This window comes from Apostichopus japonicus, chromosome 12 (assembly GCF_037975245.1).
Source record: "Apostichopus japonicus isolate 1M-3 chromosome 12, ASM3797524v1, whole genome shotgun sequence".
Lineage (NCBI taxonomy): Eukaryota > Metazoa > Echinodermata > Holothuroidea > Aspidochirotida > Stichopodidae > Apostichopus > Apostichopus japonicus.
The window spans coordinates 22322410-22343138 of NC_092572.1; the positions used below are offsets into that span (position 1 = coordinate 22322410).

The 20729-nt window shown below is 38.2% G+C and overlaps 1 protein-coding gene across 5 annotated transcripts in view; it reads left to right on the top strand.

The window, feature by feature from the left end:
* LOC139977230 (uncharacterized) overlaps positions 1-20729 on the top strand; it is a 188221-nt gene that overhangs the window by 95386 nt on the left and 72106 nt on the right. For all 5 annotated transcript variants that reach the window (XM_071986467.1, XM_071986468.1, XM_071986471.1 and 2 more), the window contains exon 4: positions 7238-7421. In XM_071986467.1, the coding sequence (XP_071842568.1) occupies positions 7238-7421 (184 nt within the window). The remainder of the gene's footprint in view (positions 1-7237; positions 7422-20729) is intronic.

Genomic DNA, 20729 nt, shown 5'->3' on the forward strand with positions numbered 1-20729 from the left:
TTTCCGCAAATTCGTGGAATATCCGGGATTTCTTTCACTACTATTATCCTAACACACTGTAGCATACGCAATCTGGAGCCTATACCGCAATTTTGCAAAGTTCCGTGATTTTTTTTTTACCCCAGGCTCATCCCTGCATTATACATGTGTCCCTGTTTCATTCTTCCTCAACTATCCTTCACCTGCTGCCCAAAGTTTTGCAGTTTTCAGAAAGCATTCCTACTGTGTTTGCATGCAGTGGCAGAGCGTCCATACAGTCAGGGGGGGGGGGGGGGAAGATGCTGGCGCCCTTTTCAGCTGCTTGCCACTTTTTATTTATTTACCATTATTGACTTTTTTATTGCGCTCTCATCTACCTATTGACATTTGTCACATTTTGTTGGCGATGACGCCTATTAATTCTTTGTTTATCTGCAAATTATCAAGGCCTGGAAAGGGTCATAACGGCGATCTAGGGAGCCTCTTTACTCAAAAAATGTCGATACGCTCCGCGCCAACCTGTGGTGGCGCTCCGCTTAGATAGTGTCGAAAGCGCCCCTACAGATTATTCTCGCCCCCCCTGACCAATACCCCTAGCTCCGCCACTGTTTGCATGCAAATGTACAAAGAGAGCTATGAATCTTCACCAAGGTGATTGTTGATATATCAGGGAGGTGCTCGCACTGGGCGGCACCGGGGGGCTGCACCCAGCACTGAGTTCTGAATGCCACCCATCACAAACAGTATTTTAAACATTTCCGCCCGGGGCTTTTTTGATGACAATTTAACAAATTTTACCATAACCAAAATCTGGGAGAATATATGGAACAGCATAGGAAAAATAGCACCACCTAAGCAAACTTCATGTGCAAAATTTGTCCAGTGGGGAGGTGGTGCCACCCACCCATGAGATCCCTCTCCCAGGGTGTGGATCACACTACCGCACAATTTGCCCGGCACTCAAATATTCCTGAGCACATCCCTGATATATGCATTCTGCTTACATGGCTCAGGAGATAAAATATGGGAACATTTAGTAAATTACATTAAATGCAAGCTAAACAGTTATTGTAGAGCAGATAAACGTGTAATTGCCTATATTTGTATAGTTTTCATCGAATGTTTTACAGCTAAATTATTTGCTAAAAAGATTATTCCAGCCCACTCGCCATACGCCTTCGGCCTCCTCAATATTCTTTACCGTAGATGATATAAGAATAAATCAGATTTATGCAGCTGATCATAATTTCACATTTTGTTTTTACTTCTTTCTAAACTTTGGCAGTCCTCTCTCTCCCTTCCTCATAAAAATCACATTAAGATAACTATCGTGCCTAGACATAACTTCAAAAACCAAAGTTTTTACAAAATATTCACCATTTACCTAAGATTGGGACAATTCCAATAGGAATACTGAGGAGATTAAATAACAAATTTGACAATAATGTTCAAATTGTCTGTGGTGTTAAGATGGTAATATTTGTCTAGGAATATTATGTGCATTTAACCTTTTAAAGTTGTTTTTAGTGTTACTCATGAGAAGGGTTTAATGATCAGTATAGAAACGCCCCTCCAAGTTTGTACTGGGATAGAACAGGGTTACAAGCAAGGTGGGAGTCATTGACATTGGCTGAAAATGTTTGGGAGTGATTTATCAAAGTAATAGAAGCTGTGAAATCAGCACCAGGATTGGTCAAAACCTGATCCTTCCAAGTGAGAGTCAGTTCTGCTGGATACTACAGAAATCTGGTGTACTCATAACAGAGTGTCGTGTCATTGATTGATGGCAATATGCTAGAATATCAGCTTTAGTTTTTAGACAAACTTGTCTTTGAAAGGGGGTAAAATTCCCAAAAAGAAATTTTTGATTAAGAAATATGATACTTTTTGACAAGTTAGGTTAATGACTTTTAATGCTTGTAGCAGTTTTGATAAAAGTTATGGTTTAGTGCTTCTAACTTTGAGAGTGCAACGGCCAACACCTTTTGTGTACCTAGCTGTTACTCTTTGTATATGTGTGGGGGGGGGGGGGAAGTGTGTGGGAGGGAGGCATTCTCTCTAATAATATAAAGTTAGGAACAGTTAAGAGGCCGTAGGAAGGTCTCATCGACTAACATAGAAATGTTGGACTCAAAACATTTGGGGTTAAGCTGCTGCTGCAAGTTCTTGATGACTTGAATTTGCATATTTGTTTTTTTGTGGCTCGTCATATATCTTTGTGACCCAAAGACAGGTGCAGCAGACATGCTCAGTAGCCTAGTCACCTCAAGTCTCCAAAATAATAAGCAATTAGACCCAAACAAGAAAAAATCTCCCATCGGTAGGAACTATGTATAGACAAAGATCTACCACTAGCTGAATAACTATCATGTATTCATAAGTGGAAATCATCATGTCAAATGAGGTGAATTGTTGTCATTTCTCTCAAGATAAGGCTCTCATATTCTCTACAAGTTGACAAGACAAACCTCAGACTTTCAGAAAATGTCTCATAGCTTTCAAGTTGCACATGACTAACATTGTGTACCATTTACGTATAAAGTTTTATCAGTTTAATGGAGGGGGGGGGGGGGGGAATGATTTCATATATTCAGGTTTTGACATGAAATGAATGTTGACTAAAATGAAACTGTTAACTTGTGCACAGCATGTATGTATTTTACTATAAATCAGATATAAAGTTTGTACAAGTTATTCTTCTCATGATTTTGACAGGCTTATATGCTTTATACACTCATTATAGGGAACTCCCATGACAAATAAAATATCTGCTGAAGTTACCCCTTCTTCAGCTAGCAAGTTCAGGTTTTGGCTTATTTCCCTGACCAAGACTTGCTCACAGTAATATATATTTGTGAGTGAAACACATTATGTTGTGGAGTGTTCTTCCATACCAATAAAATTTTATGTCCAGAACAGTTTTCAAGATACAATTTGAAAAATGCTGGCTTCAGTTGTCACCTATGACTCCATTGATCCATTCAATGATATCCTTTATAAGGGATTCTGTTGTCAAGGTAGTATTTCAAACAGACTGAGGCACACAGACAAATGAATTCAAGTGTAAATGTTTCTTATTTGTAAACAGAAAGTATCCATAGGTCTGTCAGGAATTCAGGGGCACACATACTTTCTTAGTACTGTTCTTTAATTAGTTTAGTAGATGATTCATGTATTACATCATTCAGTGATAATACTAAAAGCAAACACATCCTGTCATGTTCCAAAAGAATAAGATCTATCACCGTTGAAACCCAGAGCCCTGAATCATCATCAGCTAAATATTTCTCCTTGTCTTTGTATCCCAATCTCTTCATACATGAACCTTTCTTTCAAGTTCATCTCTTCTTATGTCAACACATTTCAATTGCTGCCCATCTCAGCCCAACAAAAGGGCAATAGTCGGTAGCCTGAAGTCTAAGGTAGGAAGTGAAGTCGATTCATAGCTATCACAAAATCTGATCAATTGGTTACTGATTGCACCGGGGAGAGCCATTAAACTGACACCGTTGATTGGGTAGACAGCTGATGCTTGGAACAAGTAGAGGTCATTCAAGTCAACTTTCATCCTGTCTGGTCTCATTCACAGCAAACGGCACCACAAATGGTTAGTGAGGTGACGAGATCGGGCAACTCCCTGTTGTGACAGATTAGGATGTAGTTTTGAAAATATTATGGCATGCAATTTCTTACTTTGGTGACATACGATCATAGGGTGGTGTTTGATAGTGATATTTGATTCTTTCTCTGGCCTTTTCAGGTCAAGGAATAGGTGTGATTGTATAGTGAGCGCTATAACAATACCTCAGGCTAGTGATGGGTGCATACATAAGATATAGTTAGTTCTCTAACTAGATAACTGTCATCTTAATAAAAACATAAACTTAAACAAGTAGAGCCATTCCCCCAAATCCTGAAATGTGAACCTCAAGTGTAATGTTGATGGTAATTACTACATTTAATGAGAATGTCTTATCAATATGGAGAAACAATTTTATGGACTAGGAACTTGTAATATGAGGGAAGTAATAGAGAAATAAATACACCTTTTCCTGGAGTCGATAATTTATGAATGTATAGAGGTTTCTATTATATAGCTGTGTTGGATACTTAATTATTGAAGTACCAGCTAATCTTTGTACTAGTTAGGTAAATCAGGGATTATATGTTTGAAATAACTTAAAAAAAGCAGACATACAGGTGAAACCAACAAACAAAACTTAATTTGTGTTTCAAAAACAGAAATTATGTTGAAAAGTATGTGGGGGGGGGGGGGGGAAAACCCAAAAATTATACAGTTGAAATGCAATATCAGTTTTGTCAGGTTGCCAAAGATTTTAGAAGTGGATTTATTCCTACTTTTTTGTTTTATTTACAAATAAAGTCAAAGATTTCCAGATATAAAGTAAAAGTCCAAACGTCATTATTGATATTCAAAGTTGATTGTTAAATACTGAATCCTGCTCGTAATGTGTTACGAACTGATATATAGGACAACAGTAGTGGTGTAAGACAATAAAAATGTTATGAGTGGGGGAGGGAGGAGGGGGTAGGGGAGGGGGTAGGGGGAGGGGGTGAGGGATATGAGGAGGAAGGTCATATAATTTTCTGTGGCACTATACATACAAAAGGTTTTAATATTAAACGATGACTTTTTGTACAAATTTAATTTTGATATTTTATAAACTATTAGAAACCACTGCTATTAATTAGTTCAAGTTGTAATGTTTTAACACTTGAAATTTCCAACCTGCTGAAATAACTGAATTAATGTGACTCTACTATACAGCCAAATACACAGAACATTATGTCAGTTCCTCAGAGTTGGGAAGCAAAAACACTTTAGTGGCCTCAAAATGACATGTCTATAATGTGCAACATTTTGATGAAGGACAGGTGGTGTTAAATGTCATCCAAGGATGCTATGTTGTCATGGAAACAAATTTATAAACAATAAATTTAACTTTAATGCCTGTATTGAGGAGCCCAGGTCATCATGACTTTAGCCTTGTAAGAGCATTCCATATATTTAGAATATATGTTAAAGGTGGATATTTTGAAAACAGGAATAGCTAAAAAAAAAAAATCATGCTCAAATTGTTCTTGTACTCTAATTAACATATCAAAACTAAATTATGAATATAAAGTCATCTACAAGCTAGTTTAATGTTTCACTTGTTGTACAGTCAATGTAAGGCACTACTAGGTAAAACTTTGTTTTGTAAACCATAGTCAAAGTGACCAAAAGTGTAATAGCAAACATAGCTGTAAATTTTGATAAAATGTGATAATTATTCACAGATGTTATGTTTATGACTCCCTCAGCCAGGCACGTAGCCAGGAATTTGCCAAGGGAGGGGCGAAACTGTAGATTCGGCATTGTAAACTATCTATGCGTAGCGCCACCATGAGTTGGCGCGAAGCGTACAAGAAAATTTTGGCTGAAAATGCCTCCCAGATCGCAGGAAATGGCACTTCCCAGGCCTTGTAAGTTGCATCTTAGCATTTTTCTTTTGAAAATACTAGCGATATCATAAAAACATTAAAATTTTTTTTTTTTAAATTGCTCAAGGGGGTGGCTGCCCCCTTTGCCCCCCCCCTTGGCTACGCGCCTGCCCTCAGCTTGATTTAACACCATTTCTAGGTCATCTATTAAAGTTTGGTATTTCTTACCAACCAGTTTCTTCAGCCCTGCTGGGGAGGACCTAACAAGTAGGTCAAAGGGAGTGAAGGTTTATTTTCTCTTTTTTATGTCGGACCATCAAAGAAAACTACAGTTATTGTAAAAATAATATTATGTCAAGCTTAACAGTTTCCTAGTATCCTCTGCATGAATGTGGTTTATGCAGTGCCCAAGATTGGTGTCTGCATTTTCTCCTAACCTTTGTCAAAATTAGACCACCAAAACGTGTAAATTTTGTTCACATGAAAAGTTGTTCTATTTTCGTTATTGGCCTATTTTCTGGAAGACTGCTTTGTTGTACAACATATTTTAATAGGATCTACTCTAGATGGTCAGTCACAGTAGCTGGGTTGGACATGGGATTCAAGGTTGATGACCTTAAGTGATGGAAAATATTAACACCCATGATTTGAAAGTATAGTTGCAGAAGATTATAAAAAACTTACCTTCTCTGTTGTCTTTAGTGTTAAATTGTTAGCAAGCCATTGATCATTCTTTGAGTAATGGATTGGTGTATGGATCAAAGGCACGGTCTTCCCCCCCCATCCTTTCCCTGGACTGCTATCTCATTACATATGCAAAATACTACACTACTCAACCTTTAAGTTTGCTGTAAACCCTGCTCTGTCCACCCACTCTTACGTGTACCCTGGTCTGTCCACCCACTCTAATGTGTACCCTGGTCTGTCCACCCACTCAAATGTGTACCCTGGTCTGTCCACCCACTCTCATGTGTACCCTGGTTTGTCCACCCACTCTAATGTGTACCCTGGTCTGTCCACCCACTCTAATGTGTACCCTGGTCTGTCCACCAACTCTAAAATGTGTACCCTGGTCTGTCCACCCACTCTAATGTGTAACCTGGTCCGTCCACCCACTCTAATGCGTACCCTGGTCCGTCCACCCACTCCAATGCGTACCCTGGTCCGTCCACCCACTCTAATGCGTACCCTGGTCCGTCCACACATTCTAATGCGTACCCTGGTCCGTCCACACATTCTAATGCGTACCCTGGTCCGTCCACACACTCTAATGCGTACCCTGGTCCGTCCACCCACTCTAATGCGTACCCTGGTCCGTCCACCCACTCTAATGCGTACCCTGGTCCGTCCACACATTCTAATTTGTACCCTGGTCCGTCCACTCACTCTCATGTGTACCCTGGTCTGTCCACCCACTCTAATGTGTACCCTGGTCTGTCCACACACTCTAATGCGTACCCTGGTCTGTCCACCCACTCAAATGTGTACCCTGGTCTGTCCACACACTCTAATGTGTACCCTGGTCTGTCCACCCACTCTAATGTGTACCCTGGTCTGTCCACCCACTCTAATGTGTACCCTGGTCCGTCCACCCACTCCAATGCGTACCCTGGTCCGTCCACCCACTCTAATGCGTACCCTGGTCCGTCCACCCACTCTAATGCGTACCCTGGTCCGTCCACCCACTCTAATGCGTACCCTGGTCCGTCCACCCACTCTAATGTGTACCCTGGTCTGTCCACCCACTCTAATGTAAATGTGTACTCACAGTAACATTAGGCTGATGTATCGTTGCCTGTCTTTTTTCTTGCAGTGGTACAAGGATGGGGAGTTACTCAACACAGAATATGGACACTACTCTAAGTATTCCGATGGCAATCTCTTCATCGTTAATGTTGAAGTTAGGAGGTCTCATTCTGACGATGGAGTCTACCAGTGTGTAGCCACGAATAGGAATGGTGTCGCAAGAAGCAACAATGCCACCCTCGTCGTAGCTTGTGAGTATACTAGATGCTGACATTTGACTTGCTTTCTCTTTTTGCTTTGGGTGCTATTTCTCCGGTACCCTTCCTCACATTTAAATTTATTTCTCAATTGTGGAGATATACAGTAGGTGTTTGGGGAGGGGGGGGGGGCTTTCTTTTTTATTCCTTGCTGGAAGCAAAATGAATTTATGCAATGGTGATGACATGCCTGTGTGGGTGCACTTGTGTGTTTGGGATGCCCATGGCATGTAAACACACTAACATCAAAAGTACATGATAGATTAACGTTATACTTGGTATGTAGATTTTCTTTGGGGAGTACAACGTTCTGTACGAAAACTGGTGCAGATGGATGGTCATTTGAGGTCAACAGAGGTCAAAGAAAACAAACATGATATATATATACTTAAGTAAAGCTTGGATGGACTTCATACATGTTATGGAGATCCATGTTAGTGAGTGTAAGATGCCATTTGTAATTGGTGGGGGGTCAAAGGTAATTTGAGGTCAACAGAGGTCAAAGTCCGAAAACCTTGTATACATGATATACATAGTAGTAAAGCTTGAATGGACTTCATACATGTTATTTAGATCCATGTTAGTGAGTGAAATTGGTGGGGGTCAAAGGTCATTTGAGGACAATAGAGGTCAAAGCCTGACAATTTTGAAAAACAAAACGATAGAAACTTGAATGGACTTTCTATACCTGTTTATGTATATCGACCTCATTGAAGGTCAACAGAAGTTTAAGTGTGAAATCATTGGAAAGACACTACTAAAGTATAGCTAAATACAGAATGTGTTGGTCTATATGAAGATCCACATTAATGCAAGGACCTCATTGATTACTTGAGTGAGTAATATGGTTAACAATTCTAAATACTATGTGCTGCTGTGTTACTATTGAGTAAATATTCTCAACTCAAATGTGGCAAAGGATTCACTAAGTCACCTGGCTTTCTGGTTAATGAAAAATGATCAAAGTACTTGTCTATATTTTCAGCTCTCAAGTCAGGTGAAATTTGGTTTTAATAGCATACAATATTCTTATGATTATTTCTTTGTGCCTGTGCCATATATTTTCTGTAAAGGGCACTCCAAGCCACTCTATGTGTTGTTGTTTGATATTCACTATAATACATGAAAGCAGAGGCCATTAGCGTGTCACACTCTTAACAAGCTGGTCACCCTTTCATAATTGGCACGGAACACTCGAAAGCTTTAAAAGATAATGTGAACTTTGTATGTTATTATAGTTCATGTATTTGTTGTTTTCCACCTTAAAGTCAATTTACTTGGCTCTGCCGGAAGATTGGAACAGAACTCCCTGCAAGTTGAGATAGCGATCATTCAAATTAATAGCTCAAACATGCATCAAAGACAATGGAAGTTAATGAAAAGAGCTTCATAAATTAACGAGTTTCTGCCTCAGGCAACCTTAAAAGCTATAAAACATGAATATAAGTGATATGTTTTCTGTCTTTATTCTTCGAGTCTCTGGTTGCTTAAAGCTGTAAACAGTCTGAAAGAGTCTCATCAAACTCTTGAACAAAGTTTGATAATTGTTTAATTACTTATAACATGGAAGTACATACAAACTAACACATTTGGCCATCCATAATATATATATCTGTACAGAGATTAAACCAATCAGATTTTAGTTTAGATGTAAGATTGTTTGAAGCTGTAAAGTGGGGGTACTGTACTGCGTACTGATTGGTTTACCCTTGAAATAATGTCACCTTTGTAGTTTCCATGGTAATTAAAAGACCTTAACCAATGTTACTATGTGAAGTAAAGTGGACAGTGGAGTGGATATGACCACTGTTTGGAGGCAAGAGAAAAGCAACAATTTTAAATTTGGACTAGAGTTTTTCAGCCTCCAAATGGGCATGGCATGGATATTTTAATGTTACACATGTTCATTATAATTCTTTTTAGGCTTCACCTCCTTAATTGATATCCCAGAATGCCCTCTGCTCTTTTCCTCTCCTTCCCCTTCCTCAAGTAGTAGAGTTGGATTAGCCTGTGGGACAGTGGTGTGGTATTACCACTGTTTGGAAGAAAGAGAAAGCAACAATTTCAAATTTGGCCTAGAGTTTTTTAGGAAAGCCTCCAAATGAGCATGACATGGATATCTTGCATTTAGGCTTAAACAGGATGTTCTTTCACCTCCTTAATAAATATCCCAGAATGCCCTCTACTCATATATATCCCAGAATGCCCTCTACTCTTTTCCCTTCCTTCCCCTTCCTCAAGTAGTAGAGTTGGATTTAGCCTGGCTTTAACCATTCAACATAACCACAATAACAACTCACTACCCTGGATTTTAATATATGCACAGTAGGTTAACTATATACATATTCATTGATAATGTAGGCTATAGTGCTGTTTAGCATTACTTGTGACATCGACAAAAGAAATCCTCTGTGACAGCAATGCTAGTCTAAACCGGCTAGCTGTAATCATTCATCCCTAGTTCTTAGTGTCGAGGGATAAAAGTTTTATGTGTAGTTTGCTTATTTGTACTAGCAGTTACCTATGATGTAGTTATCATGATGATTTACAATGTTCAAAGCTGCTCTCAGCTCTAACCTTGTGGTTCTGCTATTAAACTGGGGGAAGAAGGATCTGTTTCCCAAAGATTATAAATTTTTGAATTGTTTTGATTAAAATATCATAAAACACTCTAGCTCTTGACAACAGCTACCCTTAACTGAAACTCAGCAGACATTACAAATCTTTCCATGATTTAAAAGATGAATAAACACACAATTCCGGTTACGTGGACCAAAGATGTATAAACACACAGTTCCATTTTTCTTGGATCGAAGAGAAGAATGCTGAGGATTCTGATCAGAACCTGTATATATATACAGAAAATCTTCACTGCTTTAAAGAGATAATACCTCCTACCTTCATAGCTGACTTTGTGGTAGATCATGAAAACAAAAATAAATGGATGCTGGGAAACAGAAGGAGTTACATAAATTATTCAAGATCAAAATTTGACAATGAGGAGAAAAAGAAACCAAAGCTATACAGGCATTGGGTCAGAGATACTTTTAAAAAGTTTGGGAGGAGGGGGGTGGGGGAGGGTGTTAAAAAAAATAAACCTCTATATGCTGTAATTGAATTGGCACGAGATGATGAAATTGTTACAATTCATAGATTGAAATTGATGTAGAGTTGCATGAAACATAGTTATCAAGCTCTGTAAAATTATTTCTTATAATTAGTAGAAAGTGTTTAATATATCCATATCATATAAAGTTTGGATAATTCAGCTGCAAATCTTCTCTGAACGACTTCAAATGTCTTGTTGAGTCTTTCTCTATTTTACCTGGTAAATGTTGATAAATGATTTCTGTCTTTCTGATGTAGACAATGTTTGCCTTTTTCTGAATCTGTTTAGTGATCTAAGCCGGGTCTATTTCCTCTTCTCGCCGCCGACCAGACCTCACGCATCTAGTCTCGGCCGGCCGTCGTAATTTATAATCATGCCTGTGAACTGGTTCATAAAATTGGTGTTTTTATATCGAGACTCTGTGGTTTATTATTCTTTGCCTTTTCTTCTTCTTCTCACTAGTTTCCTTCCATTTGCCTTCCTCCTCATCACAGTCAGTACTATACCAGACAGGTGCTTGTGTTTTTCTACCCATTAAAAACGCCCGACTCTTTTCTTCCTTCTGGTTCCCATCAAAGTTAAAAAGGAGAGAGATGACATTCTGTTTTGCTTAGTTTAAGTAGGGTTTTCTAATACTACGGCAGTTTCTAAAAGAATGTTGATATTGCCAGTGCATGACAGATGTGTATGTTTGTTAGCAAAGATCAAGTCTGGAATGTGCACTTGAAAAGGTAACGACGGTCTCATTTATCACACCAGCATTTTACTTTAGATCATTTCCCCCCCCCCCCCCCCATTTTCCCGAAATTGTCCCTTTTGCATTCAAAAGCAGTCAGAGTTAAATGTAAGTGATAATAATTCTGACTGTACATAGAATGAAACAAAGAGAGACATGTTGTCCCATGTTGTCCCATTTTGTCCCATGTTGTCCCATGTTCTATTAATTTCTCTTCTATCAGCTTTGATTGATCCATATAATGATCATCACTTGTTAAATGTTTGGTCTGAGTGTACATAGAATGAAACAAAGAGTCCCATGTTCTCCCATGTTCTACTAGTTATTCTTCTATCAGCTTTGATTGATCCATGCATAATGATCATCACTTGTTTACTGTTTGGTATGACTGTACATTGAATGAAACAAAGAGAGACATGTTGCCCCATGTTGTCCCACGTTGTCCCATGTTGTCCCATGTTCTACTAGTTATTCTTCTAGCAGCTGTGATTGATCCATGCATAATGATCATCACTTGTTTACTGTTTGGTCTGACTACATAGAATGAAACAAAGAGAGACATGTTGTCCCATGTTGTCCTGTCTTGTCCCGTGTTGTCCCATGTTCCATTAGTTTCTCTTCTATCAGCTTTGATTGATCCATGCATAATGATCATCACTTGTTTACTGTTTGGTCGGACTGTACATAGAATGAAACACAGAGAGACATGTTGTCCCATGTTGTCCCACGTTGTCCCATGTTGTCCCATGTTCTATTAGTTTTTCTTTTATCAGCTTTGATTGATCCATGCATAATGATCATCACTTGTTTACTGTTTGGTATGACTGTACATAGAATGAAACAAAGAGAGACATGTTGTCCCATGTTGTCCCATGTTGTCCCATGTTTTCCCATTTTGTCCCATGTTCTATTAGTTTCTCTTCTATCAGCTTTGATTGATCCATACATAATGATCATCACTTGTTTACTGTTTGGTCAGACTGTACATAGAATGAAACAAAGAGAGACCTGTTGTCCCATGTTGTCCCATGTTGTCCTGTCTTGTCCCGTGTTGTCCCATGTTCTATTAGTTTTTCTTCTATCAGCTTTGATTGATCCATGCATCATGACCATCACTTGTTTACTGTTTGGTCTGACTGTACATAGAATGAAACAAAGAGAGACCTGTTGTCCCATGTTGTCCCATGTTGTCCTGTCTTGTCCCGTGTTGTCCCATGTTCTATTAGTTTTTCTTCTATCAGCTTTGATTGATCCATGCATCATGATCATCACTTGTTTACTGTTTGGTCTGAGTGTACATAGAATGAAACAAAGAGAGATATGTTGTCCCATGTTCTACTAGTTTCTCAGATTCTATCAGCTTTGATTGATCCATGCATAAATGATCATCACTTGTTTACTGTTTGGTCTGACTGTACATAGAATGAAACAAAGAGTCCCATGTTGTCCCATGTTCTCCCATGTTCTATTAGTTTTTCTTTTATCAGCTTTGATTGATCCATGCATAATGATCATCACTTGTTTACTGTTTGGTCGGACTGTACATTGAATGAAACACAGAGAGACATGTTGTCCCATGTTCTACAAGTTTCTCAGATTCTATCAGCTTTGATTGATCCATGCATAATCATCTATTTTTTTACCTTCTAGTCAAAAAGAGCAAACCTCTTCCACTTGATTATCTTCCTCCCAAAAATTGAAATGTTTTGAGTAAAACAAAAAAGAATGTTTATAAGTACTTAATGATGTGCTCTGCATTCAAAACCCAAAACAAGCTAGTGGTTTGGGCAAGTTTAAGTTTCCATTTTATTGTAATACATTTTGCCAGTTTTCTCCCTAAAAGCATTTTTCTAAATTGATGTTTAGCAATGGGTTTTTTTTCTTCTTTATTATTCTTGTTTTTGTGGCTATGATTATGTAGATGGATTTGGATCTAGGGTTTCATTCTGGGAGAACATTTCATGAAGAATTTCCCCCCTAAATTATTCTTTGCTGAGAAGTTTAATTATGGCATCTCTTTTTTTTGTCAGGATTATTCTTTTGCACATCTCATGCAGTTCCTTCTTCCTCTATTCATCCCCAGGTTGCTCAGCCAAACCTGTTTCTTCTTTCTCTCTGTTATCTCTTTATCATCTTTTGACTAATTTTCTCGTTTTTTTCTCCGGGTTTGCCGGTCTGCATTGATAAGCTTAGTTCTTAGAGCGCAGTTTCGACTATGTTCAGTTTAAATTTGGTTCCATATATATAATCAATAGAGAGTTGCAGCCTGCAGAACTTGAAGAGCTTGGTTGTAAATTAGACCTCATTTAATATTCCAAGAATATAAGTGGATATGAACAGTTGTACTTCAATGCTCAAATGTTTATATTTAGAGCCATTAGTTAATTAAGATGATTACTTGTACCAATGTTCTTTACGTTTAAAATGGCTATATTGGACTTTCAACAAAACTAATTATGTATTTCATGTCTATTTTTACTGTATATTATACACCATCGCTAGTATGAGACAAAGATTGGAGGTGGCTAGTCTTCTGATGCTAAACTTGTCTGAGAACTTGCCTGATGTATGATGATGGGAGTAGGAGGGAGGATAAGCTTCTTTCAGTTACCCTGTGCTCTATATTGCCATCTCTTCTCCTAAGAACATAGCTACCGATTGAAAATTGGAGATATTTTCGAACTGGTTGTAAACTGCATCTGACTAGCAACTCAATTCCACAACAGTTGATGTTTTATTGCATAATACTTTCATGTTACCTAGTTTGCCAGCGGTTAAGCTAAGGCAATACTACTCTGGATTAGCATCATCTTTTTGTTCTGTAGAGGCTAGAGCCATCCTGAAGTCAGGTGTTTTGAGACGTCTCTAATACTGCATTATTTAACAACATATATTCTTTCACATCGATAAATCTACATTTTAAAGAAACAAACGTTGTAGCTTTCCCCGTCCCCTGACTCCTTTCAAAAAAATGTGTTTAAATTATAAACTTACGTCTTTTGAACTTTGGTGAAGTGAGTAATTTCATTTCCTTTGAATTAACTTCTTCATCTCACATTGATTTGAATATTGCGTTAACAGCGTAACATTAATCATCTCATTTTTTTTCTTAGAATTCCTAGTGAATTTAGTTTAAATATGCCAGGCTACTCAACACTTTTTCCTTAATCACTTTCTTTTAGCATTTTATAAGTAGAGCATATCATTCCCAAATGTGTAACCATAAACAGCTTATCCTAGATATGCAAATAAGCTAAAAGGGTTCCCGCACATCCTCTGTTACAGGGACGAAAACCTGACGACACAGACCTGACAGGTAAGAGATGGTACGCACCAACGCCATCAGTCATCTGGGGACTCCTAGCCTTCTTTTGTTTCAACCCAGTCCCTCAAAAAGTGCCCAAGGATTTATCATTCTCTCACTCTATCCTTTTTCATGAAGTCACACAGGTAGCTATAAAGTTGGCAGAAATTATTGAAAATATTTACAGAAGCATATGGACAGCGGGGCTAAATTAGTTTTCTCCCCTGGGAACCATGTGATTCAGTTTTTAGCTGTAATAGTGTAGCATTAAAGAGTGGCCATGATCGTAAGTTAAATCAGATAATGGCGCAATACAAGTAAAGAAGCAGTTTATGTTGTTTTCCACCATCACTTAAATTCAGTGGTTAATTTTTGCCAAAGTTTAGTTTATCTTGTGTTGTAAGTGTCCATTTAGTTTACAGCCGGAATGAGTAAATCCAGACAGTTACGTCATGATGATTTTAGTCCTCATAAGGCCATGCATTTGGGCCTGAACCCCAATAACAAAATGCTTACAGGAATGTTACTGTAAAACACATGTAATCATGCACATAACGTTTGAAAGATGAATGTTACTCATGGGTCCAAGATTCTCATTTTAAATTCACTCTTCCTTTTTATACTCATGTGAAGGTAGTCGGTCCCTCCCAACCCCACCCCTATTTGACCCTCCCCAACCCCCTTCACCTCAATAGGTGTATATAGGACTAAGCAAGTTTTCACTGCAATAATATCATCTATATATATGGCAGAGCCCTGCGGTCTTAACATGGTATTAGTTACTTGCTTTGTAGCAGCAATGGGGCCCTTTATTTCCTACGGACTGTTCACTATTTACTGTAGGTCATTCTGTGTGCTCTGTTTGACCAGAAAGTTCATCGTATCTTGAGAAAGAACCAACCGTCAGTTAGATGGACGTAGACTTCCTCTATAAAGTTTTGCGTTTATTTTTTGTTTGCTCGCAAAATGGGTCAATTCGATAAATATCGTCCCAGCAGAGAGAGTTGCCCTTTAATGTGGCATATGTGTCAGCTAAAAATCCTGGCGAGCTGATTAAGACTGAATCACTGCTCTTTGGTGGACAAGAGGGTACAGGACGAGTAGTAGCTGATACTTAACGCTTACACCACCGGAAGAGAAATATCGGTGATAGGCAGAGGAGAGTAGACTATATCTAGTGATGGTGGACTTGTAAATTGGGAATTCTCCAAGGGATGTCTCGTTGTTGACAGATAGTAACTCTTCTCTAGCTGTCACAGTTGAAAAGTTTGTTATAAGACACTTTACTAAAATTGATTAAAAGGGTAAGAGGAGCAAGGGAAAGGAAATTTGACAAATATTGAGATTGATTGTAGGATTCTACAGCTGGTATCAAAGCTGAGCTTAGCAGCTCTCATAGATTTTCAAACTTGCCATGCAGTTAGCAGCTTAAAGGCGTCGAAGACTTGCCCCAAACCGCGTGCCGCGCTCTGAAAAAGTTAACTTTCCGTTGCTTGCAAGTGAAGTTTTTTTCTTGTTGCTACAAAATGCAGACAGTAATGAAACTTGATACCTTGTTATATTTTATCTAGAACTGAGATGTCCATCGCTGCTATGCACACTGTGTTGTGGGTATTGACCGTAGCTGTATGTATTGACTGTATACTAGTGTCTAATTACCAACGTAAGCAAAAGCTGTGTGTGTATTTTCTGGTATTGATAGCATACTAACACATTATATATATATTTAAGTGATATGGCCGGTGTGTATCGGTTTATAGCATAACGAGTGGTGGTTGTGGAATGAGAAAGTGCCCCTCTGATGTTGTGCCTGCTCCCCCCACTTTTTGGAAGCTTCCTACCCTCCTGGTGTAGAATAGCTCTACATTAAGAACAAGAACATTGTTTGCAGTTTACATTAAATATAAAGTTTGGCAAACGGTTGGCTTTCTTCTTAGTAATTCCATTCAAATTCAGTAGCAAGTCATTTCAATGTGAAAACCTAGGAAGGTGGATGTTGTTGTAAGAGGGAAAATGTCAGGAAAGGGAATACAAAGGAATAACAGAGAATAGCAAACATTCAGCTTTACATTGTCATCACTTTTTCTTGTGTCTGAAACTTATGTAAGATGGTCAGCTCTTACATAAAGTTTTCTTTTGTACTATAGTTCTACTTGTTTATTAGTATTAGTGTACAGTGCTCACTGTATAGAGGGCTATGCATTTGTACAGTGTGTGTATTTATATGTTGCTTGTGGTGGTAAAAGGAGGGGATTAAAATCTCTCCTTCTGGGTTGCTAAGCAACTATCTTTGTTCTTCCTGGAAATTAGCCCTCACAGGAAATGGGGTCTGTGTATATATATTATAGGAACAAAGGGAGTTTTGTGAGGGTATAGGGAGTCAGGCAGTTGGCCATAAGTATTAGAGCAAGACAGTTGTAAAAGAGAAGATATATATATAGTTTTAATTAGTGTTGCGCCGATAATCGTTTTCAATATCGGTATCGGCCGATATTTGCAATATCGGCAGCATATCGGTATCGGTAAAATTTTGCCTAATTGCCGATAACAGCAAACCGATATTGAACTTTTCTTTTTAACAGCAGAGCTACTTATTTATACTTGCAATGATTTGTTAATCTGCCCAAGACGATCCATTTCTTTAGCGTCAGTTAAACTCTTATTCATTTTCGATTAATATCCATGGAAACCTGACCCTCCGTAACCTCTAAAACACGTCTACGGCGCGCGAATATAACCAATGACCTTCGTGAACCTTGGCCTACACATAGCATTAGTGCAGCATGTATACACTGTACTGTACTAACCATTCATTTTCTCAAAGGCCTCCGTGAAAACCTTGAACATGATGCATAACTGCACTTTTAATTTTCCGCGAACACACTGCCGACTTCCCGCCGGTGTTCGCCCAGCGAACACGCCGAGCACGCGAGCATAAAGGCGTAGTGTCCAGGGGCCCGCCTTAGGGCCTTGGTGGGGTCATGGGGTAGAACCCCTTGTGGGGATCCTGGGGGATAAAGCCCCGAAAAATTGGGTTTTTTTTGCGTGTCTGGCGATAAAAAAAAAATCGCAGTTGAGTATGCAAAATAATTTTCTTATTTAAATTGTCACGAAACAGATGAAAATTTTAAAATGACAAGTTAGAGTAGCTATATTATGTTATAAAAGGAAAAGAGATTTAATCTGTCTTTCAATCTTTAAAAAGTGCAACTTACAAAACTTCCGATATTATGAAACAAACAACGTTCAGCAAAGCCCTGTCTCTAGACTGCCTAACAATGAATAGCGTGCACAATGCGTACATTTTTACAACTGCGGTGTTTAACCCTATACCCAACTACCGCCGTACATGTGCTGCGAATTTTCCCAGGTACCTTCCCAAACACACTGTAAGCTCATCCCCTGTGTAACACCTGTTTGTTAACATTTTTTGGCAAGTTGCCAGGGAACTTTTCAGTTACGTGAGATCCGTAACCGCCGAGGTGGTTAGGCTATTTGCTATACAATTAACTATGTTAGGATATTATTTTTCCGTATTTTTGGAAATTCTAGAAAATACTTTCTTTTTTCCCCCGCTTAAAAACAGATGTGGTCTTACGGTATATTCATAAATGGATGCACTAGAGCCTTGTTTACATGACATTAGTTGCATTTAGTACGATATGCCAGTTTTGCGTGAATTTTTCGAAAGTGTTTTGTTCGATCTGTCGTAATATTTGAAAGGTGTACCACCTTACTTTCCGTACACAATTGGTCATTTCTCTACTGATTTTCAGTTTTTTTCTTCTCTATACGGTCAAGTGAATAAGTTGTACATTGAGTATAAACTCAATAAATTATCATTTTTACATTGTGATCGACAGTTCGTAACCTAATTAAGATGCAATTTTGCAAGCATACGTTAACACTATAGCTACTTGTAAGTCTTTACGATGTTAAGGCTCACATTTACTGCGTCCATTTTATTATCGCGTGCAGCGCTGCAGTGAAAAAGATTCTGGTTGGATTTCAATTATAATTCTCTTTTTCAAAATCAGGAAAAAAGTCATTCTTTTCAACTTAGGACAAAAGGAAAACAAAACACCATATTTTGTTGTTTACTTGAAGATTTATTTGTGAATGTATGCATGACTAAAAGTACGATTTTGCCTTTATTTTGTCTGTTAAAAAATATCGGTATCGGTATCGGTATCGGACCGATATTGGGATGATAATATCGGATATCGGCCAAAACCGATATTGGTAATATCGGCGCAACACTAGTTTTAATGCTGGATAGTTTGTTTTAAACCTTAATTTACAAAATCAAGTTACTGTAGTCCTTATCATTTTATGGAAGGAGTCATATTCACCTGACAGTCTGGGACACTATTTACTATAAAGAATATTACTTAGAGGATATAATTTTACCATAAAGAATATTCCGGGACACCCTTTGTTATAACTGGCATTATTTTACCAAGGATATACACATTATTTTACTGGAGGATAGCCTGGGACTCTATTTATTATTAATTAAAGGATACTATTTTGTTGGGATCAGACATTAAACCATTTATCTGTTCAACTCTTTACCGATGTCGTGGAATACTGTATCTGATGTCGTGGAAGACCTGTACCTGATGTCACCAGCACGCCAACTGACCAGAACAGATTTATAAATTAAGTGTATTTACTTTACTTTTGGTGCGCACCTCACTACTGTAAGTTGTTTTATTTAATTCTTTGACTGGGCCCAGATCAGCTGTACTGTATATTGTTTGCTATTCATAATTATAATTTCTTTTGATCCAATCCAGTTGAGTTTTCTATTTTTTATGTGTCTTGCTCTGTGTTTGGTCCTCACACCAAACCCAGAGTTTCCTGATCAAGAAAAACATTTATTTTCAGTGGCAAACACCCTTACACTTACCTCGGAGGGTTTTCAAGAAATATCCACAAAACCATGTGACTACTACGTCATGTGACCAATCCGAGCCAGTGATGAACCTGGGATTGACAGACAAAAGGCTTAGGTTTAGCTCATGAAAAACCTGTCAGCTAAATTAAGGTATCATTGCCAATTATCTCTCCTTACTCCTGGCTGGATCGGCGTCCTGTAGAATTTAGAGAATGCGTCGGGAGTCCTACGCATCTGACATTTTGAAAAGAACTCCTTATTTCCCTAGGGCATGAGACAGTTATAATAACACAAAGATATACTTAATAAAGGTACTTAAAGCAGCATTTTGCGTCCTCGACTATGATATTTCTCAACCTCACTGACTCCACTATGCCATAACAACATACATAACTAGCTTATCTATTTATATTTTACTTCAAATGGTGACATAAAAGTCGAAAAAATTGCAACTTTCAACTTTGTTGTTCTCCAAGATATTTTCCGTTGGGAACCCAATAAACCTCGCCCATAATATGAATATTTAAACACTACGAACGTCATTGACAGATACATAATATAACACCACGCTCGATTTGTGTACAGTCTATATGGCAGTTGTTCCAGGGTGTTGCATAACAACTCCCTGGTTGTACCAACGCAAAGTCTTGAATCTATTTTTAGCAATGGCTCATAACTTAACCTGCATCTCTGATTGGTTGAATTCAAAGTAGTGGGTTTGGGAACTGAATGCAATTTAATTTTGTATGTGGAATACTCGCCAATTAACGTTTTTGGCAGGGACAAACTTGGCTACTATCTTAATTTGCTGTTTTGTGATTTGATGTATGTAAAAAACTCGATGGACATGTCAAAAAAGTAGAAAACGGCGACCAAACGCAAAATGCTCATGAATAAACATACTATTCACTGATTGGTGGAATTCAAACTAGTGGTTTGGAGATATGAAAACTTTGTCGAGGACACTTTTACTCGTTATCGATATAAATCGTTAATTACTCGCCAATTAACGCTCTTGGCAGGGTGAAACTTGGATGATATCTTAGTTTGCGGTTTTATGATTGTTATATGTAAAATAATCGATGCACATGTTAAAAAGGTGGAAAAAAGCGACCCAACGCAAAATGCTGCTTTAACCCCTATTTTTACATGATCTGTTGTGCATTTGTTGATAGAAGGCATGCTCACAGATTGACGAATATTAAAGATTCATTGTCTTTAAGATTGTGCATGTAATTTACTTCGTTCCTCGC